Here is a 26,241-nt window from a genome sequence, read left to right as displayed (position 1 = left end):
AATCAGGTTCCCAAAGCTGACGGTACGATTTCCAGGACCTGCTCCCTGCCTTTTGCACCCCCTCGTCACCCGCAAAGCCGGTGCAGATGTCCCCGGTGCCCCGGCAGACGCGGGCCAGGGACGCTCTGTCGCAAGGGACCGAAAGCAGCTCGGTGGCAAGCGCCGGCCGCGTCCTGGCACAGGCAGCAGGCAGGGCACGGGCAGGGCGGCGAGCGGCAGGGCAGCCGGCCCCGGCCCCGGGGAACAGCGGCAGCACCACGGGGCACACGCAGCCACGCGTCTTCCGAGCAGCACCGAGACCTCAAAATATGTCTATAGGATGTAGGTAGATATAAAACATATTGTTAAATCCTGAGTATAACCCTAACTTGCTGGTAGCAGAGCCCCGAGTGATGCACAGCTCTTGGCAGACAGATGAGACATGGGCTTGCCTAAGTTTAAAACAAACCCATTTACCTGCCCATGCACTGCTGGCCTTTCTGACAACCAATTTTTCCCTGTACCAAGAAAACAATAGAAACAGGAGAAAGTATTGGTAGTTGTCTACTGAAATATCTAAAGTAAACGAAAATCACACTATTGCTTAGGAAAGTATCCCCAAACCAAATCCCTCTGCTATACAAATATAAAACCACAACAATGCGGCAGAGCCCGATGATTATTTTATTTCAGGAGCTGTTTGGAACATCAGCCTCAAGACTGATCGAATATACAAACAACAGCATCTGCGGGGTGGTTTTCTAAAGCTTTCCCTTAAAGCAAATATACTTGTCAGTTAATAAAAAAGATTTGTACTAAACAGCAATAGGTGTCCCATCCGCGTGGGGACCGGAATCCTCCCAGCAGCAAAGCTGTTCGGTTCGGGTGATCTCGCCGTGTTTAATGCGCCCAGCAACGGGAACGTGCTTTTTGCCGGCAGGTTCCCCAAAGAGAGGGGAGCCGGTGCTCGTTCCTGCGGGGATGGCAGCTGCCCCCGGGCTGACGCGCATCGCCCCGGAGCGAGCAGGGAGCAGGGGGAGGCTCCTCTCTCGGGCACGGTGCCGGCTCCCCGGGTTCAGGTGTCCGGGAGCACCTCGGTGCCTTCGGCGCTGCTTCCTCCGCCAGCACCCGGGGGGTCCTGCAAAACCAGAGAGCGATTCGGCTGGGCTGGGGGCTGCGGGTCCTGTCCCCCACCACCCCCTGGGTCCCTGGCAGCGGGGCCGAGCGCGTCTGGGCACCGCGGGGCCAGCTCCTGCGCGTGGGGCGAGCGTGGTTTCCCAATCCTCCCCGCTCCCTTGGGGCCCAGCGGGGAGGAAGAGGAGGAGGAGGCAGCCTGCCCCCCCGGGAGCCATCCTCCTCCTCCTCCTCTTCCTCCTGGTCCTCTCCCCCATCCTCCCTCTACCCTCAGCTTTGCTCCCTCTCAAGAGTGCCGGGAGAAGAGAAACCTGTCTGTAAATTAGCCGGGAGGATTTTTCAGTCTGAGATATGCACTTCCCCCCCAGCGCTGTTATTTCATCTCTCGGCTGCCAAACTCCCGGGAATTAATCCCGGCCGGCGCTGACAGCGTTTACATTCAGCGCTGCTCAGATAAACCATATCAGCCGGCACAGCTGAAGAGGAGCCGGGCGCGGAAGGAAGGGCCGGCTCCTGCTCAGTGTCAGCCTCATCGGGGTGGGATGATTTTTTCCTGCTTTTTTTTCCCCCGGGAAAAAAGGGAGCAAGCAGCCGCCAAAAACCCCGCACTGGTGAGGGTGGCCACAGGGCGGGCGGTACAGCAAAGTCTGGAGCTCCTGGCTGTTATCTCGAGGCGGACAATGGAGAAGAAGGAGGGATGTGTCCCCCAAGCCGGTGGGAGCCTGCGGGCTCCATGCCCCGAGGTTTCTCGCCCTGTGCCACCCAGCACACAAGGGAGGACTTCTCCTCACCGCCAGCTCCCGCGGGCTGGGTTTTAATAGGTATTTGTGCAGCGCAGTTATTGCATATTCTCCTTTCTAATCTCCCCCTTGCAGATGTATTTCTGCCTGTCCCTCGCAGTAACCCCTGGCTCTCCCCTTGGCTGTCACTGGGCGCGGTGGGATACGGACACACGGCGCAGATGTGGCACCCCTGAGCCACCTCTGAGCGCAATTCCCGCAGCACGTGGCAGGCGCGGGGCAGGGAGCGCCGGAGCCCGTGGAAGCGGTGTGGGCGGACGGGCTCTCCGGGGCTGGAGCACAGGGGACGGGCTGGGAGCACAGCCCGTGCCATGCCTCAGCTATCGAATTCCCCTCTCCCTCCGCTCCCCAGCCCGTAAAACATCACTGGGGCCACCGAGGTGGTGTCTGAGAGCTGGATGTCCTCCGGCTCCCTCCTGGAAAGCAGCATGCCCAGGCTGTGACACTTGGAAGGTGGTTTTAGCCCGCCCTGGGCACAGGGCAGCAGGAGGGTGTGAGCCCATCACCCTGGTGCCTGGGCCAACTTTCCAGTGCGCCACGAGCCTCAGCCTCCTACTCTGCCTCCTTTTCCACCAACGTTGCAGAGCACTGGCATGGCCGCAGGGTCCGGGTCACGGCGCGATCGTCACAGCCACCCCGAAGTGACGGGATCTGGGGGTAAATATTAGTACGAAGTGAAGGACTGTGTACATATTTTCTCCCTGCGAGGTAATGCTGAAATTCCCGGCTCCTTTTCAACAAGCCGTTGGAAAAACCAGCCCCATGTCAGCACCCTCCGGCCACCGCTGGTTCTGGCTAGTCTCGGCCCGGTGTGCAAAGGCCGAGGAGCTTCACGTCCCCACCACAACCTCCCCACTCCTGAGCCGGCCGGTCCTTTTGCTTGTGGTTTCCAAGCCAATATTTCCCATCTGGAGCATAGCAGCGTGTGGGCTTTGCTGACCGCTCGCTTCCGCCTGAAAGCATATACAGGATGTGGTGGAGACTCCGAGGACAGCTTATTAATTGCATTAACAGCACCAAGCAGTTTTCCCCCCCAAAAAGACGCAGCAGGAGAAGACAGATTGAACCGGGCAGTTATTCCCCTCCCCAGGTGGGTTGGCCTTTAGTCCCTTCTCCGTGGCCGTGGCTGGTTGGGCTTGCTTTGGCTAAGCTGTAAGGGAAGAGATAGGTTCCCCTTGCATGGCCACCCCAGTCCCTGTAGCCTGGGGACCCCAGACTAGCTCAAGTGCCTGCCCACGCCAAGTGCTACCCTGCCACGTGCAGAACATCATCGTTGCCCTCAGCCCCACGGGAGACAAGCCAGCACCAGGCTCCCCAAGACCCTGGGCAGCCTCCAAGGCACCGATCTCTGCCCTCCTCCCTCTGGGACTGCACTGAGGCCCCCCCAGCCTCAGACCGGGGTCCGAAGCTGGGGTAGCTCCCCTTAAAATTGCTTGTGGCCAGGTGCTGGTGGTTTCTACCACCCCGGCGGGATGAGCTTTCCCTTCCCTGAAAGCCCATTCTGACTCGTGCTGATGTACCTGGCATCAGCAGAGGAGCACAATAAAAAGGATTGCTCGGATTTCTTTTCCACGCCTTGCATCCCGAAGAAATGGGCTTATGGGACCGTAACGCACGACTGTCTGTCTGTCTGTCTGTCCATCTGTCTTTTGCTAACAACTTTGAAAAGGTTGGCCAGCAGCAACCAAGTTTGACAGAGGTCTCAAATGCATCACGGGCCTGTTTTGCAAAGGAGGGAGCTGGAAAGACCCGCGGAGGGAAACCACAACGTGACCCAACCGTGCTGGGACCCATCCCACTGCAACACGATTCAGCCGCAGCGTGGGGCGCAGGAGGAGCCGCGTGGGACAGAGCCACGGAAAGCTCGGCTTCTGCTGCTCAAGGAGCCATTTGTTATTTTTAAAGGCTGGGAACCATCTCACAGTCTTTGGAGGTCGTGGTTGCTGCATCTTGTGGCCGTCATCACCACAAGGTTCCACGTCCAGCTCTGCCCTGCTGCCTCCCGCAGCGCAGAGGAGCCTTCGTCTCAGTGCCTGCCCGCGTTCACGTGCCTTAGGATGTCTGTTAGGGAAGGTCCCCGCCGGCCCCGTGCAGCTCACCCTCCCTGCACGCATTTTGGGCTGGCCGGGCTGGCGAAGGCACGGGAACAGCTCCTGATGCAGGGAGAGCCCCCGCAGGGTTGCACAACGTACCTGGAAGCCAAGCAAAGAGCCCGGAGGAGGAGCGGACCTTCCCCTCCTCGCTTGAGCCCGTCAGCAAAACGCCCCCGGGCACCTCCACCACCCTGTGGAGGGCACATCTCCTCCCTCTGCTGCTGCTTTCCAGCTGCAAAGCTCCCGGAGCGAGCAGGCACCCACAGACGTGCCCCGCCATAGGGCAGCCCCCCGCAGCCCCCCGCAGCCCCCCAGCCCACTGGAAAGAAACCAAGAAGAGCTGCAGGGGTTTGATTGATTTATCCATTGAAGATACAAGTTTCGGTTTAATAACACCATTCTGTCCGGTTACAAACATACTAAAAACCTACAAAAAGAAAAACAAGTTACACCCATCGTACACGAAACGGCACGTATAAAACCAGCACGGAAGCGCCGAGAAACACGTACATGAACAGCATCCGCAGCAGTAACAGGAAGGACACGGAGTTACATCAGACCACGCCGGCTCATGTCTGTGGGTCACGGTGGGACTGGTCAAGACATACTAACAATTAGAGACAACTTCAGCTATGGAAAATAATTAGCGTCGCAGTCTGTTAAACAGATCAGACCCAGGCGGGTAGTTTTATCCCTCCCTTTCCGATAAGCTGGTCCAAGGTTAGCTCCTGGGTTTCCCTTCCACCCGTCGTCTGGCATCACCGGTGCTGGCCCCGAGCAGTCCTCGCGCTGGCATCGGCGCACCGGGGCGGCTTCCCTACGGCTCGGGGCAGGGGAGGCTGAGCTCCTGCGCCAGGGGCCAGCCAGCCGGAATCTGGTCCCCACTGAAGTCGCTGGGCACCTCCCCAGACAGCAGGGAGACGCTGGGATCGCCTTTACTGGGGCAAACTGGAGTAAACTGTCAGAGATGCAAGAGGATTCCCCCGGGAGAGCCTGCGGCTCGGATGCCTGGGCCGTGGGGATTTGTCTCGCCGAAAGAGAAGACGAGGGCGGTGGCACAAGGTCCTTAAGGGCTCCCTGTCCGAGCGGCTGGGGTGGCGCTGGGTGTCTCTCTAGCTGGCCGGGGTATGCGGAGCCGTACCCGCCAGGAGCGCTGGCCATGGCGGGGGGGACGGGCTGGGTGGGATCTGAGCCTAGTGCTTCCCATTCCCTCCAGCGCTGAGCTCCCTCTGACCAAGCGCAGCGTCGAGCTTGGGGTGGGGGACACAAGCTGGTTGATATCAGCGGGTGCCCCAGAGGGAGCCAGGACGAGGTGCGCGGCGGGGACCCTGCCCCGGGGACGCCAAATCCCCCCTCACTCGGCACCCGTCTGCGGCTGGCAGGGGCACGGCGGCGTGCCCACCCGGGCCCGGGTCCGAGCCCAGCCCTGACGCGGCTGCAGAGGCGCTGGCTGAGCCAGGGGCCGGATCCTGCCCTGGTTACAGAGCTCCGAGCTGAGCTTGGCTGGCTCGCACGGGGGCAGCCGCAGCGGCACGGGCGTCAGAGAGGAGCAGAGCGAGCAGGAGCAGCCCGGCAGCGTCCCTGGGGAAGGCGAATGGGGCTGGGGGACATGGGGGTCCCCCCCAGGGAAGAGGAGAGACCGACCGGTCCCCAGCGCGTGCCAGTGCCGTGCCCTGAGCCCCCAGCTTCTCGCCCGTGAATTTTGGGGGATCACTTTGCAAGTCGGTCCCTACCTGCCACCGCCAAGGAGAGCGAAGCCGAGCCCAACGCGCGCGTGGGCAGCGCCCTTATCTCGACCCACGCGCGCCGCGCGGTGAAGCGCTGGGCCCCAGCGAGCAGGGCCCGAAGGGAAGGGGGGCGGGGGGTCCCCGCCGGCTGCGGGGGGAGCGACGGGGCTGGTGGGAACAGGGAGCAGCTCTGTGCGCAGGGCCAAGACCCGGCCTCCCTTTCGCTCTGCCCCACGGCATTTATCAGCCCTGTCACTCTGGAATGGTATTTTTTCCTTTTTCTGCTCATTTTCATCTCTCCCCAGATGAGAAGTTTCCCCGATTTAAGCAATGCCTGCTCTGCCGCGGGCGGCGAAGAGGGGGCGTTCGCTTTATCTCCGTCTCTTCCCCTCGCGAGCTCTGCCCCGGCCGCCCTCCCCACTTCATCTTACTTCCTACAGAGCTGGTAAAAATAAACACGTTTTTGTTTGCATGTATTCGACTGGCCTGCAACTTGGCTGGGGGGGGCTCCTCGAGGGACAGCAGCTGCACACATCTGGATTTGCTTTAGAAGAATGTGCCTGGAAAAAACCCCAAGCGCAGCACACGCACGCGTGGGCACGCGAGGTCAGGGGTCAGTTTTCTCTAGGGAGGCAAAAAAAAAAAAAAAGAAGAAGAAACAACCAAGCCCCGTTCAAAGGTGAGGTGGGGGGACCTCACTGCTGCTCCCCCAAAGCCAAGGCACTCGGGTGGGTCGGGCATGAACACGGGGACTTTCCAGCCACCCCAAAATCACTTCCCTGCTGATCGCGACCGAGCTCAGTTCTGGTTGTGTGAAGGGAGAGGAAGGGTTTGCGCTGAAAAATAAAATTTCCACCTGGAGAACATTAACCTCAAAGGTTAATGTGTGAACTTTGTCTAAAGATGAAACATCTCTGTACGGAAACAGCCCTGGCCCAGCATCTGCAGAGCACGGGGAGTACATGAACTCATCGAAAATATGCGCTGCTGGCCCTGAGGTTTTGGCAGAAATCGGTGGAGCTGCGCTCCTGAGTCCCGTGATGCACCCACAGAAACCACCTCACAGCTTGCTCCAAGCGATCGCGCTCCAGCCTTGCACTGGAGCAAAGTCAATGACTGCACAGGTCTTTTCCCATCTGCACGGGCCTAATCCTGACCCCGGCCAGCAGCTGCCGTTTGAAAGACGCCTCTGCCCACTGTGCAAGGGACGAGCAGCTGCCTTGACATTCGGACCTGAGCCAGCGGCGTCAGCTGCTGGCACCTTTATGGGCGCAGGCTGGCCGGCTGAGTTTCAGGGGTGCTGACTCCAAGTGACAGCCCGCCCCATCAGCACAGCGGCATCACTCGTCACCCTGTGCCCGTCCCTTCCCTTTATAAACCCCTTGAGCCTGCACGCTGCCATGCCAAGGGCAGCCGTGCCCTGAGCAGTGGTTCCCACCCCAGCCTCTATCTACACCCGGGACGTGCCGTCGCTCCGGGCTCCACGCTCCTTTCCACTGTGTTACTGGGGGACGTAGGGAGGAAAGAACTGCAAGGCCAGAGAGAGTGGCTGCAGTGGAGTAGCTGGTCCCCGGGGCTGTGTTGGGACCAGCCCTGGTCCCAGGGCTCTGCAGGAAGGCGAGGAGCGCTGGGGAACGCAGCCAAGAGGTTTAGAGCCCTCCCCAGACCCCCTTTGCCCAGAGCCAGGGCACCGGGCGATGGCACAAACTCTGGGTTGTGTCTGACCAAGCCCAGGGAACAGGAGAAGGCATCTCCCCTGCCGCTGCTTTGAGCGGTGGTCCCCGGGGTCGCTGCCCAGGCACGGGCATCATGGCACGAGCGACGGGAGGAGCAGGGCTGGGGTCCGAGGTTTGCCCCTCCGTAAGGCTTCCCACGGATCCTGAGCAAAACCCGCTCTTACAGACGGAGAGGGAAGGGGAAAACCCCACGGAGCTTTTCTGGGAGCGGGCAGCTGGTGCTGGCCACCCCCGGCGGTGCCAGGCCTGGGGGCAGAGGAGCCCCTCGGCATGGGAGCAAAACACCAGAAACAGGGGACGTTTAAAAGCACAGACGAACTGGCTGCGGGTGAGCAAAGCAGGAGTTTCTGGCTGGCTGCTCCGGAGGAGGGAGGTCAGGGTCAGCCCCGGGGAGGGTAACTGCTGTCCCCTCCAGCAGGGACGTCCCCAGCGCGGCCGCGGGGATCCCAGCCGGGGACCGTGGGCTCGCTGCCTGTCAAGCCGACATCCAGGAGAGGAGCTGGTCTCTCCTGGAAAGCTGAAAGCTCTCGAGAGCAGTAGTGGAATGAGGCCAGAGGAAATCTCAGAAGGGACCCCCCCCAATTCAATAGGTAGCATTGCCTTTAACATTAGAGCCTTAAAAATAACAGAGACATTTTGGGAAATACCAGGTGGCGAGGATGCCAAAGCGTCTTAGCACATCTGATGCTTCATCCCCAAACTTTCACCCATCAGTCCCCAGAGCACCCTATCAAGCAGGGCACATGTGCAGGAGCCAGCGGGGCTGCTCCTCCCTTTTTTGTAACCAAAGGGGAAACTGAGGCAGAAACCAAGCAGACTCACCCACAGCTTCAGGCTGAGTCAGTGTTGGCAGGATGAGTGCTGAGCCCTGCAGCCGCGTCTCGTTTTGGGGGCCGGGGGGGAGAGCCCTTTGCCAGGCACGGGCAGGAGCACCGCCGGCCCCCGAGGAGGGACGCGGCTCCTGCGTGGGTTGATTTCTGCCAGGCACTTTATTTGAAGGAACCCAGTTTCAGCAAGAGGGCGGGAATATGCTCTATGCAACAAGTTATTTATTAATTTTAACAGAGCAGGGACCTTTCTTCACACCCAGGAATCCCTCCTGCTGTATCCACTTCATCTTCCCCCCTCCTGATCGCAGCCTGAGCCCCCCTTCCCACCGAGCGGGGCAGAGCCGCCCCGGCCCTACGTCCCTGCACCGCCCTGCTGCCGGACAGACGGACCTACGCCCGCCAGCTCCCAGGCAATGGCACGTGTGCCACCCGAGCCCATCCTCGTGCACGTCCCTGCTGCCCACGGGAGCGGAAGGGAGGCGGGTGGGCTCACCAGCTCCCTGCATCTGGCACAGGGATCCCACCCACGCGCCGTGCTCCGAGCCTCGGGGGGGCAGCCCCCCCTTCCCCACACTCTCACGCTGGGGGAGCGCGTCTCTCCCACCCCCCGCTCCCTCCAGCCCCAGGAGGGTTTGCAAGAGCCAGCCAAGGAGAGGGACTGAGGACGACGGGAGAGGCGAGGGCTGCTGCCGGACCGCGGTGCAGCGCGACGGACAGCCGAGAGCGGCTCCGGCCGCAGCCATCAGCCCTGCCACCCTGCCAGGCGAGTAGAGAAAGTGCAAAGCAAAGCGTTTTCGGTGCCAGCTGGGCAGCCGGCGGTCCCCATAAAGCATCGTGCCCCCAAAAGCAAGGAGCCAGGGTTATCCGGGGGCTTTGCATGGAAAACAGGGGTCATGTCATTTGTCAGCAGTCGGGGCTGCACGTCACTGCCACACAGCCGAGCTTGTGCAAGGGACTTTGAGATGGCGCAAGTGAGGTGCAGGATTTGGGGGGTGGTGATGGACGGGCCAGGACAGTAAGATGGAGCCAATGACCAACGCTCTCCCCTCGCGCTCTGCATCCCCTTCCAGCGTCCCCTGCAACTGCTTCACCCCGACCCACCCACACCCTTCGTGGTTCTTTTTTTTTTTTTGGCTTATTTAGTTTGTTTTTAAACCCCTTGTAGATCAAATTGTGACTTGGCAGCTAACAGAGCTGGCCCTACCGGGCTCCCCAGACTGAGCAAAGATCTTGAGAAGAGACCAGAGTGAAGTCCTGGGGTGAGCGAAGCCCTCCCTGCCCCTCGCCCGGCCCCGCCGGCCGCTCACAGGGTGGCGGTGGGGTACTGCGCCCAGCCCACCTCCTTGTACGCCGCCGTCACGTGGGTGTAGATGAGGGTCTTCATCTTGGTCCAGGCGCCGTGCGCCTCCGGGGTGAAGTCGTTGGCGTATTCTTCAGCAATGACCTCCAGCATGACCCCAGTGAGTTTCTGGAGGGAGACGGACAGCGAGGGGTTAATTACTCTCCAGGGAGCGGCTAACAGCAAATTTAGCTTTTTCCTAAAAACCCCAATTTAGTCCTGTGGCTGAGTTCTGGGAGTGACAACCCTCCGCGGGACAGACACCCCGGGGAACAGGCAGGTACCCAGCCTGCCCGGGCAGGGGGGAGGCTGAGACCCGGGCACCATGGGGTGCTGCTTGCAGGTTCAAGCATCTCCCTAATTTGGGCACCTCAAATTATTTAGTCCCTTCAGTCATGCTTGATTTCTAAAAGAAGGGATATACGGCCACCCCCATGCCGGAGGGGCTGCGGGCAGGACGCAGGCAGGCAGGTTTCCCCGGGCAGGGCGAGGTACTTGAAGCTCCGGCGTTGGCTGTGTTTGGAACGGTGGTCTGCACGGGACGGCGTCGCAGCGGGACGCTGCAGCCACCTGGGGAGCAACCCCCACGACCACCCAACCTCCGCCGGGCGAGGACCGGCGGCACCGGCTCGCCACGGCTCCCTCTCTCCTGCCCTCTTCCTAATTTCTACAGCATCCCAGAGATTTTTTCGCTCCCATCCTTTACCTTGAAGTAGATGGGCTCCACTTTGTGCTTGAGGGCATGGGCCTTGCCCACCAGGGCCAGAACAGAGGAGACCTTTTCGGAGTCATTGAGGTTCTCCACCACAGTGTTAATGGCACCCATGACCCGCCGAGCGTGCTTACGCAGTTGCAAGCTCCTCTCCATCTCCAGCGGGTCCTCCATGTGCTTGAACTGGCTGAAGTACTGCTTGGCCGATGGGAAGTTGACAAAAAACCTTCAAGAAACGTGAAATACCATCAGGAGGGCGAGAGCAGGCTGAGAGGTTAAAGCAAAGCATGGAGTGGTGGAGGTGCTGGAAACCACCCCTGGCATCTAACACAGCCGGGGCTGGTTTTCTCATTGAATTCCCTGGGAACTGTGGCATTCAGCTGCCTAAAAATCAGCAGGTTAATGCCTTTCTCCCCAACCTTCCCTATCTGCTACAAGGGCATTGCAGCTGGATGTTCATCTACAAAGCAGAGGCGAGACTGAGTTCTTGACACCCAGAGACACCACCCAGGCGTGCCAGATGCTGTATTCTTGCCCACGTACATCAGAACATCGCGTCCTGCCTCAGAGAGCTGGACATGAGCATGAAAACCTCTCTCTATCCCAGCCAGCCCCGCTCGGCCCCTCTTCCCCAGTCCCACAGCAGCTTCCTGGCCCCATGGGCTTTATTCCTGCATTGCCACCCAAAATAGTCTCCCCCTGCCCAGGACACCCCTGACTTTCACAGATCAGCCCCACCAGAGTCTCCAGCAAGATCTCAGCCCTGAGCACACAGCACTGCTCATCTATGCCAGGAGCCATTTCCCCCAGCACGAGGATGCCCCAAACACCCAGCCTGCCCCTCTGAGGGGCTGAGGACCCTCTTTTCTGCAGGATTAAATCAACCCCAATGAAATGCAGCTGAAGCAAATGAAGCTGCGGTTGCAGCTGATGTGTTGAGCTCCCTGGGGAGCAGGAGGGTTGGGGGGGTTTGAAGGGCATGAGGTGACAAGGTGCAGGTCTGGGGCCACCGATACCAGCACCATCAATGCCAGCACTGCAGCAGGTCGCTCTCAGCAGCCGAGGCTGACCCTCGAGTCGTGTTAACCACCCCCTTCCACCGATTTACACGGGAAAGAACAGCAGTGCTTGCTGCCCCCTTTCACCCAGCTCCCCCTGCCTCCTCCTGGGCCCCCCTTCACCTGGACGGGAGCCAGCGAAGGATGCTCAGGACATGGCAGACAGCTCCCAGGGCTGTCCCCCATCATCCCCTTTGTCCCCGGCTCCAGACAGACACCCAGCTGCCTCCTGCCCTCTCCCAGACTGCCGTAACCCCCTCCCCAAGCACCATCCCAAACCATCTGAACCCATCCCACCCCTTTTCCCAACCATCCCTACCTCCCTCCAGGACCAGGCGGGATCCTCTTCCCCACTCACCACTCCATGAATAATCGCAATATTGAGGACCAGGCTCGCTTACCACTTCATTATCCTCCTTTTCCCCCCTCCCTTCCTTCCCCCGCTCCGTCGGCTTGCGAAAGCTTGGGGGCATTGCCAAGGAAGCGGCGTGAAGCAGCGCCTGGAGCGCACCGCCGCTTCTGTTGCTTCCCCGAGGCATCTGGGATTCATCAGACCGCCCAAAATAGGTTTCGGAGGTGTGAAGAGTGCGCGCGGAAAGGGCGGGGGAGGAAGGAAGGTGGAAAGGGGGAGATAAGGTGTTGCTTCTGAACCCCGGAGGGGACCTGTGACAGAACTCCTCCTGTTGTGCAGCCGCCCCCCGGCAAAGCTCCTCCTGACACATCTGGTCCCTGTCAGGAGAAATCATTTCCAGGCCGGGCTGTCTCCAGCCCCTGTCGCCACAGAGATGCTCCGTCCATACCCTTCAGCCCGGAGCTGTCACAGAGGTGGTCGGGGATGGACACCGGTCCCTTGGCCGGGGGACGGAGCCGGCTGGGGCCACGCAGCTAGCACCGTTCCCGGGATTCAAGACTTCTGCCCAAGCATTTCCCAACAGAAGGACAAATGTTCCTCTCTGTTTTAATGGGACCATTGTTTCCACCCGGCCCCAGCGTCCTTCTCCCCCCATCCATCCCTCCCCATCCCTGGGCCCTCGAGACCAAAGCCCTCCAGCTATGGGCAGCGAGCACCCCGCCGAGGTCGGAGCTAAGGGTTTTGCCATCCCCGCCAGCGGATCCTTTCCCCCTCACCCTCCGGCTCTGGCAGGCGTCCCCCGGGCGCTGGAAGCGGGACCTGCTGCCCACAGACTGCCCCGGGCCGATAAACGCAAGCCTCTGAATCCCAAAGCATCGGAAGTTCCCTGAAGAGCCCCATCTGATCTCAGCTCGAGGTATGGTGTTGTGGAGACCCAGGGGACGAGCTGAGGAAAATTCCTGGTCTGAGCCAGGCTCTTTCAGCAGAAGGGGCAGCGCAAGGGGGACGGAGCCCCGCGTCGCCGGGGATCGCAGCATCCCCCGCCAAGGAGGGGCCGAAAGGAGCCGCTGGGGCTTCGCGCCTCTCCCACGGCATCACCTCCACCTCTCTGCCGCTTTCGGCCGGCTACGCCAGGAGCCAAGATTGATTAAACCCCCAAACGTCCCCAACCTGGGGGAGACCAGGCCAGTGAGGGATCCGAATGTTTGGTTCCCAGCCTTCCCCCACTTCGCAGCCCCTGAAGGCGATGCCCCCGCGGGGGCCGAGCCAGCAGCTTTCCCCAAGGGCCTGGAGAGGGACGCAGTGGTGCTGGAGGGAGGCAGAACCAGCACCGCCCTGCCCCTCGTGTCAGCCCCCTGCGCTGGCCGCTCGCTTTCGTCGGCGCAGGACTGAAACAGGGGAGCCCAAAGCATCCTGGCTGCAAGTTGAAAAGCAAACGCGAGGCCGGCCAGCGCCCCGCAGCCATCTCTCCCCGGCCAGTGCTCCCCGCAGGGCCCAGCGGGCCGGCGCCCGCGGCCAGAGCTGTGGCCTGGAGCAAGCGCCTGAGCTGTCGAACCACGAAGGAGGGATGGAGGCTCACTCAGCGGTAGTTGTTGATAAACACAGAAGATTAATTTAACACGGAGGTTAAATATAACCAGAGGAAAGGAGGAAAAAAAGGAAGAAATAAAATAACTCAAACAATAGCGAATCAGAAGAGGTGTCAGTTGGGGTTTTTCCATCTACAGAACATTTTTCTCGAGTCAAAAAATCTCAGGCTCTGGAATTTTGTTGGCTCTGTGTGTGTGTGTGTGTTTTGGGCTCTTCTTCTTCATCCGAGTCATTAGAAAGATGATATTTACCATTACATATCACACAAAATGATGATTGATAGAAACCAGATGCCTGCATACCGATCTCATTAAATTTCTTTTTAAGCGATTCCATTCTGTACCCGCTAATTTGTACTCTGTGAGCTACATCTGGACCCAACGGACAGGATGTCAGGATTGCTCTTCCTCTCTCTTTTGCCCTTTTAACAACTTTAAGGGCAGGACCGTTCCCAGTAGCAGAGCCAAAGGAAATAATTAAGGTGCAAAACCACTGCAGTCACTGGAAACCTGTTTTCTGTTCAGGAGGAGAGACGCCACTTCCCCTCCCGTCTCCCCCATCTTCCTCCCTCTCCCCAGACCCTGCAGAGCAAACCCCGCACGGAGGAAATCTTCAAGCCCAGCCATCTCCTTCCTTTCCCAGCTGGGAAGAGGAAGGAAGCTGCTCGCTTGGTCCCCCCGAGCCCCTAAACCCTTGAGCTTCACTTACCCTGTTTGCAAACTGCAGGGGAAAAACGCTCGCGAGCCCTCGAAGGTGCTGGGAGGCTTCAGCTGAACCCCCAGCCAGCACTTGTAGACTTTTTTTGCGAGATTTTTCCTACCAATGCTTTCATGTTTTCTCTCGCCTCGTCCCTCTACGTGGGAGAAACTCTCTAACGCAGCCTGGAGTCTCTCCGCGTCCCTTTTCAAACCTCCCCTTCCAACTTCTTTCTGCTCGGGTGCCTACAAAGCAGCTGATAATGGGTAGGCAGGTGGTGTGTGGTGCTGCTATTTATTATGCTGAGGGCTGTCTCACCGCTTCGCCTGCACGTTGCCCCTGCTCCTCCCAGCCACCTGTAGCCTATCGTCCTATTTTCAGGCTGGGGCAGGGGTGCTGGGTGCCGCCTGTGTTTACAGCTCCCAGCCCAAGGTGAGAAAGGTCTCAGTCACGTCAATGCCACCGCCCAGCAAGACAGAAAAAGGCAAAACTCACTGGAGTAAGACGAGGATGGTGCCTGCTTGCCCCCGCAGCACGGCTCTGCCCGTGTCTTCTCTCCGAGGGCTCGCGGACCGGTGGAGATGGTGGTGGGCAGCATCTCCAGCTCCGGCGCGGGAGGGCTGGAGGGAAGAGGGCCAAGCCCCCGGTGCTAAATTCAACTTCTTCCACAGCTGAGGGAGAAGAGGTGTAGCTGGCCTTCCTCCAGGTGAAGCCCACGTCCCGCTGCAAAGCCTCGGGAGCAGACTCCAGCACAACGCTGAGCCATGCTCGGGGGCCCTGACGGCCCAGGGCAGAGGGACCAGCACACCCCAGTCAGTGTCCTGGGAGAGGACCCAGCAGCAAAGATGCAGCCAAATACATTTGGGCTCGAGCTAGCAACCCCCGGGGGCATGTCCTGCTCGCTCGTGTGTGCACAACTCGCACCTCCAAGTCCTCACTGCTGTTGTCTTCCCTTACCACGTATTAGATTCAGCCCAAAGCCTCTTGGCCACGTAGATGACCCTTTAGGCTAGGGGTAAGGACAGCTTTCATCAGATAAATGAATTATCAGCACCAAAGTGGCCTTCCCACACGCCTCCGGTTTCCTACAGCCCTTGCAATCCCCTTTGCTCAGTGCCTTCATCCACAGCGTCATCCTCATCCTCCACGAGCGTGTCCCTGCCCCTCTCTGCTGCCAAACCACTGTCCCTGCCCGCGTCCCTGCCTGCTGGGTGCAAGCAGCATGCAGGGACGGCCACGTCGGCCCCCTCCACCCCACCACCAGCATCTCCCCCTGCACCGGGCACCCTTCCTACAGCTCTGCCCAGCGGGGTCAGCGTGGCCCAGCATGGTCCACGGGTATTAGGAAACGATGCTAAAACGTGATTCTTGCCCCTAAGGCAGACGCACAGTGAGGATGGAGCTTGCTGGAGCCCAGCTGCATGTCCCCGACCCCCAGGGACAGCAGAGGGGTTTGGGGTGGAAGACAACCCCCGGCCGGGTAGAGGAGGGGTAACCCAGATTCACAAGGACGTGGTCCCTGCACCGGGACCTGCCATCCCTCCAACAAAATCCGGAACCCAATTTTTGCTGGCGTCCGCCACCGCCTCTCCTCTCCAACACCACTGTGCCGATTTCCAGCAGCCCCGGCTCAGCGTTACCAGCAGCTCCGCTGGCCGCTCGCCCCCGGTGCCATGCTCCAGCAGGATGGCCGGCCAGCCAGCCCCGTTCCCCGGCTGCGCTCAGCGCCTGCCGGCCCAGCAAGGGCTGTCCTGACATTTCCCTGCCTTTAATGAGCGCTGAAACTCCGCAGACGGGCGCTCGGAGGTACAGCCCCGCTCCGCTGCAGCAGCCCCAGTAACGGAGCCGATTAGCAGAGCAGAGACTTGGCCCTCGCCTCCTGCTCGGGGGGAGGGATTTTCAGGGCTGGTACCAACGCATCCAGCATGTCCTCAGCCATAGCCATAGGGAAACCACCCGGGGACAGCGCTCGACCCCCCTGTGCCTTTGCTTCCCTTGGCCAGGGACGCCCTTGCAGCTCTCGGGGTGTCGAGTGGGACCTTTCTAGCCCGGCACGGCCCGCACGCGATGCAAGGGCAGCCCTGTGACAGGGGACGGGGAAAGGCTCTTCTCACCCCGAGAGCTGCTGGCAGCCCCGAGGCCGGTGCGGGATGTGCCGCAGGGATCCCCCGCAGCCGCCTTGGCCATGAAGCAGCCGAAAGGGCTGGTTCCAGGTGCTGCGGTCAGAGAGGAAATGCAGCCGTACGAAAAGGGGCTGTTTCCAGACAGAGCTTATTAAACCCGCACTTGCCCCCTTCACCGCTCATGGAGGGGGCTGTTGTTTTGGAAAATGTTCCTCGTGCGTGTCCTCGTCAGCAGAGCAGAGCCCTGCTGCTCTCGGGCTCTCCTTGTCTCCAGAAAAACATCTCTCCAGCTTGACCACAATGATTGGCGAGCGTGCGACAGGCCGTGGGACAGGGCCATCGCCGCGCAGAAGGTCGGTCTTTTCATCTCAACGCGAGATGTTGCAGCAGGCGGATCTCTCCGAGCTGCTTTGCTCCGAAATTTACCCGTCAGCGGCCAGCAACAGACCCCTTCCCTATGGACACCTCCACAAAACACACGTTGGCTTTGGGGCAGCTGCAAAATCATTTCTTTAAATGCCATTTTTGGGTGGATTCAACCCATTGTTTTAGATTCAGCTGAAAAAAAAAGGTTTTCTGCATTGCCAGACTCATTACTCAGGCTTTTTGCTATTTTAACCTAAAACTTACAATAACGTCTGGCATCCAAGGAGTGCTTTTATATTTCAAAGCTCTTTGCAAACTGTCTGAATCCAGGTGTGTTAGCTCACACTAAGCAGCTGTCGAAATCCGGGAGCCTGATTCTGCCTTGGCAATCCTTTCGCTTCCCCTCCTACACCTCCTGAGAGGAAAAGAGCACATCAGGAGTGATGGAGAAGGTAACAGTTTTGGAAATTTGGAAAGCTGATGGGTCTGGAGAGGAGACGGAGGGAACAGCGATGGAGAAACCCCGTGGATGCGGCACAGCCTGCGGTGGCTGTGGCAGGTTGCATTGCCTGCGCTTGGCACGGCATTAACATTTGGCGCGGATTTGCCTGGGAGCTAATAGAGACTATCCCTGGGTTTTATCCCCTGATGGGATCCGTAAAGTTTTGTGGTCCCACATCTGTGACCGTGGAATGTGTGTGTGGGTGTGGGAGCGAACGCGTGTGACGGTCAGGACAGGCTGCGGTTTTAGCCCCGGCGCCCTGGGCTTAGTCGGGGTCTGCAAAGGAGCGAGGGTCCCGAGCCCGCGCTGATGCTCACCCCTGCTCCCCCGGGTGCTCTCAGCCCCTGCGTGCGTGGAGGGTGGGCAGTGGGAGGGCTGAGCCGCCCGGGAGCTTGCATCCCCCAGCGCAGTCTCGGAGCGTGGGATATTGGCAATAAACCATTGCGAGGGCGTTAGGGAAAGGGGGATGCTCGGGGAGCGACGGCCGCCTGCTCGACGGGCTCCTGCGCCGCAGGGCGAGGGCTAATGCAGATGCCAGAGCTGTGCAGGCTGCCCTGCTCCCCTCGCACGCCTGGGCTCCCCTGCGGTGAGCTCTCCAGTGAGGGGTGTTTTTCAAAAAGGACTGATTCCTAAATTACAGATGGGGAAACTGAGGCACAGCAACGAGCCCGGGGGCATGGGGAGGCTACGGGTGAGCTGCAGCCCCGGGCTCCCAGCCGTGCTGGCCGGCGTGCCCGCTCGGGAGCGACCCAGCCGACAGGCACGGCCCCAGGTGCGGAGGGCGAGGCCCCGGCCCCGGCCCCGGCCCCAGCCCCGGCCCCGGCCCCGGCCCCAGCAAGGGTTAAGGCAGCGGCTGCGAGACGGAGCCTGCAGAGGCCCCTGAGCTCCCGAGGAGGAAGATGAGCGTGGCGAGGAGACTGTGCTCCCTCCGGCGCGAGGCTCCCCCACCGAGGAAATTGTCAATTAGCGACATAGTTTTAACCACACAGCGCAGATTCCCATGATCCGGTGGCTGCTCAGCCAGAAGTCCCCATTATTCGTGTTTATGTCCCCGGGAGCCCAGAGGCCCTGCGAGATCAGGACCCCACCGTGCTGCTGGCAGGACCGCAGGGGTTTGCTATGGCTTCAAGCGCTAGCAGCAGCCACCAGGGCTGGCGATGCCCAGCTCTGTGCCTCAGTTTCCCCATCTGCAAAGCATGGAAAGGCTGGGGGTGGAGGAGGAGGTTGCTGGGCAGGGGCTGAAGGAGGGGCAGAGGGAGCTGGACTGGGTTCCTGCGGGACGCTGGCACTGCAGCTCTCCCCATCACTGCCTTTTGGGTGGGCATCGCCGCCTCCCTGCCTCCGCCCTCGGGGCACAGGATCAGGCCCCAGATTCATTTCAACCCTTTATGTCCAAAGCTGCTGCAAACCCCAGCCCTTCCCACATGGGAAAAAGTAATTCCCAGCCCTCAGCAGCTCCGAAGGGATGGAGAGGGGATGGAGCAGGAAAGCATGGAGAGACCCTCTGCCACCAGGCACAGGCAACGGCCCGGTCGCAACCCCGACAACAGAAATGTGGCTGCTAACAGCTTTGCCTGCTTTTCCTGGTCTGCACAATGGGGTTGCACCAAAGGGGGGCCCACAGCCGTGCATCCCCCTTCCCTCTCCCCGGCCACCCTTGTGCACATCACTTTCTGCCTCAGTTTCCCTAGCAAGGCGATGAGCAACACCAGCCCTGTACTGGTAAAGCACAGAGGCTGGCTGGGGCAGCTCTCAGCCCCCGGCACATCGCATGTGTGCGCACCCAAAAGCGTGCTGGGCAGGTCAGCTCGCACCGCACCGGCGGCCGCCCACCGCCCCCTCCCCAGCCCCGACCTCTGGAGCTGCTGAATCATGTCTTGGGAAGCGGCTGCCGCCCGCCCGGGCTCCCGGCGGCCTCCACGCGTGACCCACTTCTCCCGGCGGCTGATGCCAGCTGGGAAGCGCAGCCGGGAGAGCGGCGGCCGCCGGTGCTCCCAACCCCGGCCAGGGCTGCCCTGCTTTCGCCAGGCGTGCGCTTCCCCGGGGAGCTCAGGTTGAGCTCGTCGGAGCTTGCGGGGGGAGTGGGGCTCAGGGCAGCAGCACAGAGCCCTCTGTGGGGACGGGGGTTGCTCCGGGGGGGCAGCTCGGCCACTGGGGCCATGGCAGGGGGATGCAGGCTGGTGCGCTGCTCCAGCCGGTGCTGCTGGAGGGGACGGTACTCTCCCAAATTACACCACCATCCCCAGCGACATGCACCGAAAGCCCGGACCGCACTTTAAACACCCCAGGGAAGCTCTGGCTGAGGGAGCGGGTGGTGGGTTTAGCTGGGACGTGCCAGGGCACGTGCCATGGCCAAGCATGTAAAGGCTCCCAAGGAGCCAGCTCAGTCCTGCCCTGTTGGCACAGCGGGGGAAACCCCTCACCACGGTGCCACAAATCTCCCTGGAAAAAAAACTGGACCAGAAGCTTCTACTGGGAAAGTTTGAGTTGGGACCAGAGCTCAGCCACATGGTTCCCGCTGCCGCACCTCCCTGCCCCTCGTCCCCAGCCCTGCTCCGAGCCCTGTGACGGCACACAGGGACACCGAAAGCAAGGAGCTGCCCTGGGTGAATCCCCCATGGCATTGCCACGCGTCCCTCGGCACCAGCCGCGGGCACCCAGCCGCCCTCCCTGTGCTCGCGGGCAGGGGCACCCGGCTGCGCTTGAGGACGGAGCCGTGGCAAGACCTGGGTGCCAGGCGAGGAGCTGGCCGTGCACGGCTGCTGGCCAAGCCCCATGCTGAAGCTCGTGGGACGGGGAAAAGCGGAATTTTGCATCCCCCAGACCTCTGCCATGTGCAGCTTCAAACCCAGCCCAGGTGGGTTTGGTGTCCCCAGCCGCGGGGCTGTCGCACCTCCAGACCGCGCCGGTGGGCTACGCGGAGCGGGGGGCCGTGAGGGAATGGGCTCAGCCGCCAGCTGGCTCCGAGAGAAGGAAATGTTTGAGAATGAGGCAGAGCGGGGACTCAGAAGTCATTTTGGATTCTCTGCGGAGGGGTCTTGCTAGGAAAATCCCGTTGCAGTGCTGGCGGCGAGCCTGGAGGGGAACCGGCTCTGCTCACCGGCACGTCCGGGGAGCCTCTGCTCTCTGCAGATCCCGTGGGCTCGCGGCATTAGCTCTCAGCCTCTTGGAAAACTTTTGGATGATTATTAATAAACAGCGCATCCACCCAAGGGGTTGTCCGAGCACCCACAGGCCCCTGCTGCAGGAGCAGAACGGGAAGGGCACAGCCCAGTCTCCTGTCTCCGACCTGGGGCGCCTGGGGCTGGGTCCCGGCGGGAGCCTGACCAGGGAGATCCCTGCGCTGCTGCTCCCCGGGGTGGCGGGGGGCTCTGTCTCTCCGGAGAGCATCTTTGCTGTTTGCCAACAGGTCAGAGCGGGCGCCCCGCCTGCCCCTCTCCTCGCCCTGCCCGTCCTCCTCTCCCCTCTTAAACGGGGGAACGGCCTGCTGGCGCTGCACCCCACTGATACCCCAAACTCCCGGCGTCTGCGGGACCCTGCGGGATTCCCGCTGGGCTTCCCCGGGGTACCCAGCCAAGGGTCGCACCCCAGACAGAGCCAGAAACCCCACCTGCCGCTGTTCCCCACCTCGAGAGCGTCTCCCCCGTTTTGGTTTCAGGCGCGGACACGGGGCTCGTGAGCTGCCCGTCCCTGCCGCACAGCCCCACGCCGCCGGGCGATGCTCCGCACCCCGCGCCCGGGGCGGCTGGGTCCCTGCCCCCCGCTGCCCCCCTCCTGCCTGTGCCCCCCGCAGCCCCCTCCGCCGCCAACTTCAGCGCTCTCCTTCCCGCCGACGCTGCCGCCGGAGGGACAGATGGTGCCCTCGGAGACACACCTGCTTGGGTTTTATCTTGGCTCCCAACTTGCATTATTTCACCCGCCAGCCTGCTACGTACCCAAGCCATCCGCACGCAGCTAACTGGGGGGGGTAAAAAAAAAAATACCCCCAACCCACCCAAGCCCGGCGAGCGGAGCCCGGCGCCGCTCTCCCCCGCCGCCGCTGCCCCCCAGCTCCGGCCGCGGGCTAAGGTGACCTTTGCGAGGGAAGCAGCCTCCCCCAAAGTCCCCGCAAGGCTCCCCCCGCTCCCCCGCCGCCGCCACCCGGCGCAAAGGTGTGGAAATCAGAGGAGTGCTGTGAAACCCTGCCTGCTCCCCGCCAGCGAATACACCCAGCCAGCTCCCCACTCGCTGTCACTCATTTCGGTTCAGTTACATATATTGTTCTGCCTCTTTCTCAGCTACAGAGAGATTTTGCTGGATTTGCTGCTGCCTTTGTTTTTGTTTTTTTAAATACCTGATGAGTATGGAGACCCCAACGTCCTCGCAGTTTGCATATACTCTGCTCCACGTCTCTTGAATAACCTTTTTTTCTGCGTCTGAAATCTCTTCACTTCTTTCCCATCTCTCAATCTCCATTTCTCCCTGGACTTTCTCCATGAAAAACAGCCGGCACGATCCTCCGGGAAGCCAGGAGGAGATAAAGAGAGATGTGTGTGAGCGGGTATATCCTGCGAGAAGAGACAAGGTGTTTGCTCAGCGGCCGTGCGGGTGCTGGCGGCTCTGCCGACGTGTGGATGTGTATGTGTGCGTGCGAGCGCGGCTGCCTGTCGGCGTGTTTATATATGTAATTTAAAAAAATATCCCGGAGGTATGATGCATGCGATTAGATTTCAGATCTCCTAGTGCTGTCCATGCCTGTAGTGTGCTTCAGCTCGGCTCGGATGTGTGTGGCTGACTGATGGGGAACTGCCTAAAAGTAAAATATTCAAAGGCATTGCAAGACCAGCCTCCTTACCAACGTGCGAACGTGAGCTCACTTTCTCCCTCTCTCCTCCTCTCTCCCACTCCTCCCTCCTTCCCTTTTTTTTTCTCCCCGAAAGGGAGGGATGAGGGAAATGTTCTGGGCAACATCAGGAGGGTGCTGGGGGGGCGGGTTAGGGCTGGAAGTTTTTTCAGCCCTTGTAAACAGCTCGGAGGAAATTCAGAATCCAAAGTGCCGAGTTAAAGTTATCCCGACCGCTGGCTGCGCTGAGCTCTGCCTCGGCTCTCCCCCTTGCGCTCCCTTCTTTTGCCAGCGGTTGTGTTTTGGAGGAGGGACCCTCGCTCGCCCCTGGTGCCTGGGCTGCACGGAGAGCCGGGGCGAGAGGGCAGCGCGAGGGACCCCCACCCGCCGGCGCCTCTGCCACCCAAAGGAGATCATGGTCTGCCCCACGGGGACGTTTTTAACGACAGGAATTTGCTCTCCCTTCTCATGGCAGGACCCAAGTGTAAAGGCACCCAGAGTTAAGGCACTCGTGAAATGAATATATTATTGTCGTTCCGCGATCGCATCGCTCCTGGTGGCGTCTTGGCAGGGGCGAGGAGCGCGGGAACACCTCCACGCCAGGCTTCCCGCTGCCTCCCTGTGTGTGCCTTTGGGCTGGTTTTTACCCAAATGCCATTTCCAGCTCCCTGACAATCCGGCATATTAAACCTGCAGCACAGCCCATTTGCACAGAGAAGGAAAATACTACAGAGGCTTGTAATAACCGACAATCCCCCAGAGGGGGATCAGAGACAAGAGAAGCAGCCTGGAGTGCCCAGCCGCCTCCCGCACCCGCTGCGCAGCCTCGCAGGGCAGACAGACAGACGGATGGACAGGCTGAGGGTGCAGCTCTGACACCCCGGCAGGCAGGGGCTGGGGGTGGCCGAGCCCCTTTGGGGGCCGCAGCTTTGTAATTGCAGAGCTGTCGAGGCAAAAAGCTGTTATTCCTCCTCAAAACCAGCCGCAGTTAACAGCAGCCAGACCGGCGGTGTCAGCTAATTTGCTCTTGTAGATCTAACGAGAGCTGGTGGAGAAGATGCTGCCCATGGGACCCCCGCTGTGGGTCCCCCACCAGCTTCGCAGTGGGACAAAGCGGGTGGGAGCCCCATGCATCCATGAACCCCTCGGCTCGGGGACACAAAGCTGCCGAACCCACCAGCACGCAAACACAGCACCGTGGCCAACCCTACCCGGCTGGAGGTCGGGCCTCATTCAGGTCACCAGTAACACCACCACCGGCTTCCCAATCATCAGATTTTCACCAGCCAGCTTAAAGTTTGGATTTGCCTCCTGTCCGTTAGGCACTGGGATTAGCCCGAGCTCAAATATTAACTACAATGTCCCCAGGTGGCCACCACGCAGCAGAGAAGCCCCTCCGGACCCAGGATGGCAGGGCCAAGCTTATCGCCCTCCCTTAAAAGTGCAGGGGAGGAGGCGCTGCGCTTAGACCCAGCTTAAAACCAGAGCAAGACTGCAATGCAGCACTAGCGCTTTCAAAAAGGGAAAAAACTCAAATTCTGACAAATATGAACGCTCGGGCGATAACCTAGGTGGAGCATTCGTCAAGTTATTACTTGCTGTGTGTTTAAAGACAGGGATTCTTTGAAGCTTTCATACCTTGTGTCTTAGTCAAGACTGGGCTCAGCCCGGTGCCTGGCTGCACGGTGAGCCTGGCTGCAGCGGGCGCTTCGCCCTGCTCCCCAGCCCTGGGAGTCGAAGGGTCTTGGCTCAAGAGTCTCCGTTTAGAAATGTTAGAGTATTAGAAAATATTAGAAAAGTAAGTGAGAAATCCCCCAGCCTTTTCAAGGTTTCTGCCCCCGCTTTGGGGACACCACAGCTGGCCCTGGCAGGAGCCCAGCCCCGCTCCACGTGCCATCCTGCTCCGCAAACAGGAGACGGTGAGTGAAGCTCTGCCGCCTCAAAATCCCAACGAAACCCGACAGCCCGGAACTTCTGCGTCTCGTCCCAGACGTGAGACATAAATCAGGGGCAGGAGCGCAGGCACACGCTGTCACGCGCCAGCCGCCCGTTTCCATGGTTTCCCGCGGCTATTGCTCTCGAGGGCTCGGGGTTAGGAGGCGACTGGTTCCAGAGGAGAAAGATGCTGCGTTGACACCATTGCTGCAAAATCCCGGCTGGGAATTGCACTGGCAGGCAGGCAGCATCGCCCTGCGACGCCCTGCCAGCCTGTACAGCCCCGAGGTGACTCGGGCGACCCCCTGGTCCCTTGGGTGCGAGGTGCCGTGCGGAGGGGGGTGGCAGCCCTGAGGGCTGGGATGGCATTTGCTCACCCTGCCCAGCCCAAGCTGCCCATGGTCGCTGCCTGCTGTCCCAGGGAGGAGCTCAGCACGGTGCCCGCTGCCGTGGCAGGGTGGCCCAGGGCCACGGGGCTCAGGGACGGGGACAGAGGACTTGGTTCCCATGGCCAGCGGGAAGGCTGAGATGGGACCAGCCTGGGTAATCCGTATGGAAGAAATCACTCAGTTCCCAATTCATTTCAACACCCTGATCCCTCTCCCCTCTCCAGTTGAGCATTGCAGCTCTCCTGCTTTCCACCTCCTTCCCACGGACTCGTCCCTGCGATGAGGTGGCACGGCGGTGCCACCCTGCCAGCGCAGCCCCGGCCCGGCCGAGCCCCAGCCTGCTCCTCCCCGCTTCTGCACGGCAGGGAGAGATCAAGTGCCTGTTCAAGCCGTCCTCCATTTGCACGGCGCAGCGGGTGAGGATGGGTTCCCAGGCCCTCCGAGCCTCTCTCGCGGTGTGCCGTGTTCCTGCGGGGTCTGTACCTGCCTGCCGGCGGCTTCTCCCACTCCCCCCGTGCCCTCCCACATTGCCTCTCCTCCTCCCCGCGTGCTGGGTGCAATGAGAAATGTACTTGGCTCCCGATCCTCGAGTGGGAGGTGAAGGCAAAAAACCCGAGACTTCAGCTCCACGGCGTGTGGGATGTGGATGATGGCAGATCCCCACCCCTGACTCCTCCACTGTCTCTGGGGCGAAGGCAGAAACCCCAAATCCAGACCCTCGGGGCTGAGCCCACCTTCCCTCATGCATGAGGACAGCCTCATTATTCAGTTCCTGGAGAAAAGCGGGTGACTTCTGGTGTCCCCTGCAAAGCCAGCTCCCTGGGACCTTCTGACAAACACCAGTAGCTGGGGTGGTCCCGGGAAGAGACCCCGCGAGCAGCCGGGGGAGTGCTTTGAGAAGGAGCTGCAGGAGCTGCCCCAAGCCCCTGGCGCTGGCGTGGTGCTGGGAGGCCAGCGAGGACCACTTCTCCGGACCCTTGAGACACCGACCTGGCCAGAACAGGAGCAGTCCCGGGATTTTAAGTGAAATAAGGCTGAAGGCTTCAGTGTGGTAAAGCCCAAGGCATCCAGAAGAGCAGCCCTGACTCTGCCCCTTTTCCCTCTGAGCTGGACAGGGTGGGAGGTGGAAGATGCTGATAGGGCTCGTTGTCATTTTTGCTCCCACCGACGTGGCCGAGGGCTATTGCAGGACACACGTGCGTGTTGGGTTGTTGTGTTCCTCCTTCGTCCTCCTCCCGGAGCCTCTCCGGGCTGCTGTGCCATCTCACCCGGAGATGTTGGACTTGTCACCCTGAACATTGCTGAAACAAAGCCCCGGGTTGCCAGCCCGGCTCACCCAGCATTGCCCCCAGCGTGCAACGCCTCTCTCTCTCCCGCTTCCTAATCCAGCCCTGCTGCCAACTGCAAAGCCCTGGCCTGAAAAGGAATAACAAACTTTAGGAAACGGCTTTGCAGTGCCTGCTCCAGCCAGCCATCCCGGGAGGGAAGGATTTAGCCTAAAGCCTCTATAAATGCTCTGTACTTATTGCAGGATTCCTTCCCCAGCTTCTCTGATCTCAGGAGACCCGTGCGCGATCCCAGTGCTCCAGCTCTGCACCAGCAGCGCCTGTGGCCTGCGAGCCGTCACTGCGGGAACAGGCTGGAGGACAACATGCCGGGGGTTAAAAGGGGCTACAGCCAACAGGACCCCCCAGATCCAGCTGGGGTTGCATCCCTGCCTGCATCTCCATCACGTGGGGGTGGTGAGCCCACGCGGGACGTCATGGGATCCCGGTTTAATCACACAGCCATTGTCCGTGTTGCTGGCACGCTCGGTCGCTAATTTACTCATAAAGACCGGTAGTATCGAAAGACTGGGATTTCCCCAGCTCCGTGTCCTCAACACGGCTGGGAAGAGCGGGCGAGGGAGGTGACAGCGCGGGGAGCTGCTGTCCCCCCCCGGCCCGGGGCAGCCCCAGGGAAGTGCAGCCAGGCTGCTTGTGCGGCGCAAAGCCGGGGCTGGCATTCCTGCGCTGATTGAAACCAGACCTCCGGCGGTGCTGCCGGAGCTGGTGGGGA

At 60.6% G+C, this 26,241-nt stretch overlaps 1 protein-coding gene across 1 annotated transcript; it reads right to left on the bottom strand.

Moving 5' to 3' along the window:
• Positions 1–649: 649 nt before the first annotated feature.
• CYGB (cytoglobin) lies at positions 650–21,805 on the bottom strand. Its single transcript, XM_075169916.1, has 4 exons — positions 21,371–21,805; positions 10,345–10,576; positions 9,639–9,767; positions 650–1,117 (listed from the first exon to the last, which is right to left on the bottom strand). Exons 1-4 carry the CDS (start codon positions 21,511–21,513, stop codon positions 1,055–1,057), a joined length of 567 nt encoding a protein of 188 aa, XP_075026017.1. The 5' UTR covers positions 21,514–21,805; the 3' UTR covers positions 650–1,054.
• Positions 21,806–26,241: the final 4,436 nt, after the last annotated feature.

The sequence above is a fragment of the Calonectris borealis genome, chromosome 20, assembly GCF_964195595.1.
Source record: "Calonectris borealis chromosome 20, bCalBor7.hap1.2, whole genome shotgun sequence".
Lineage (NCBI taxonomy): Eukaryota > Metazoa > Chordata > Aves > Procellariiformes > Procellariidae > Calonectris > Calonectris borealis.
This window is presented reverse-complemented; position numbering and strand designations above follow the sequence as displayed.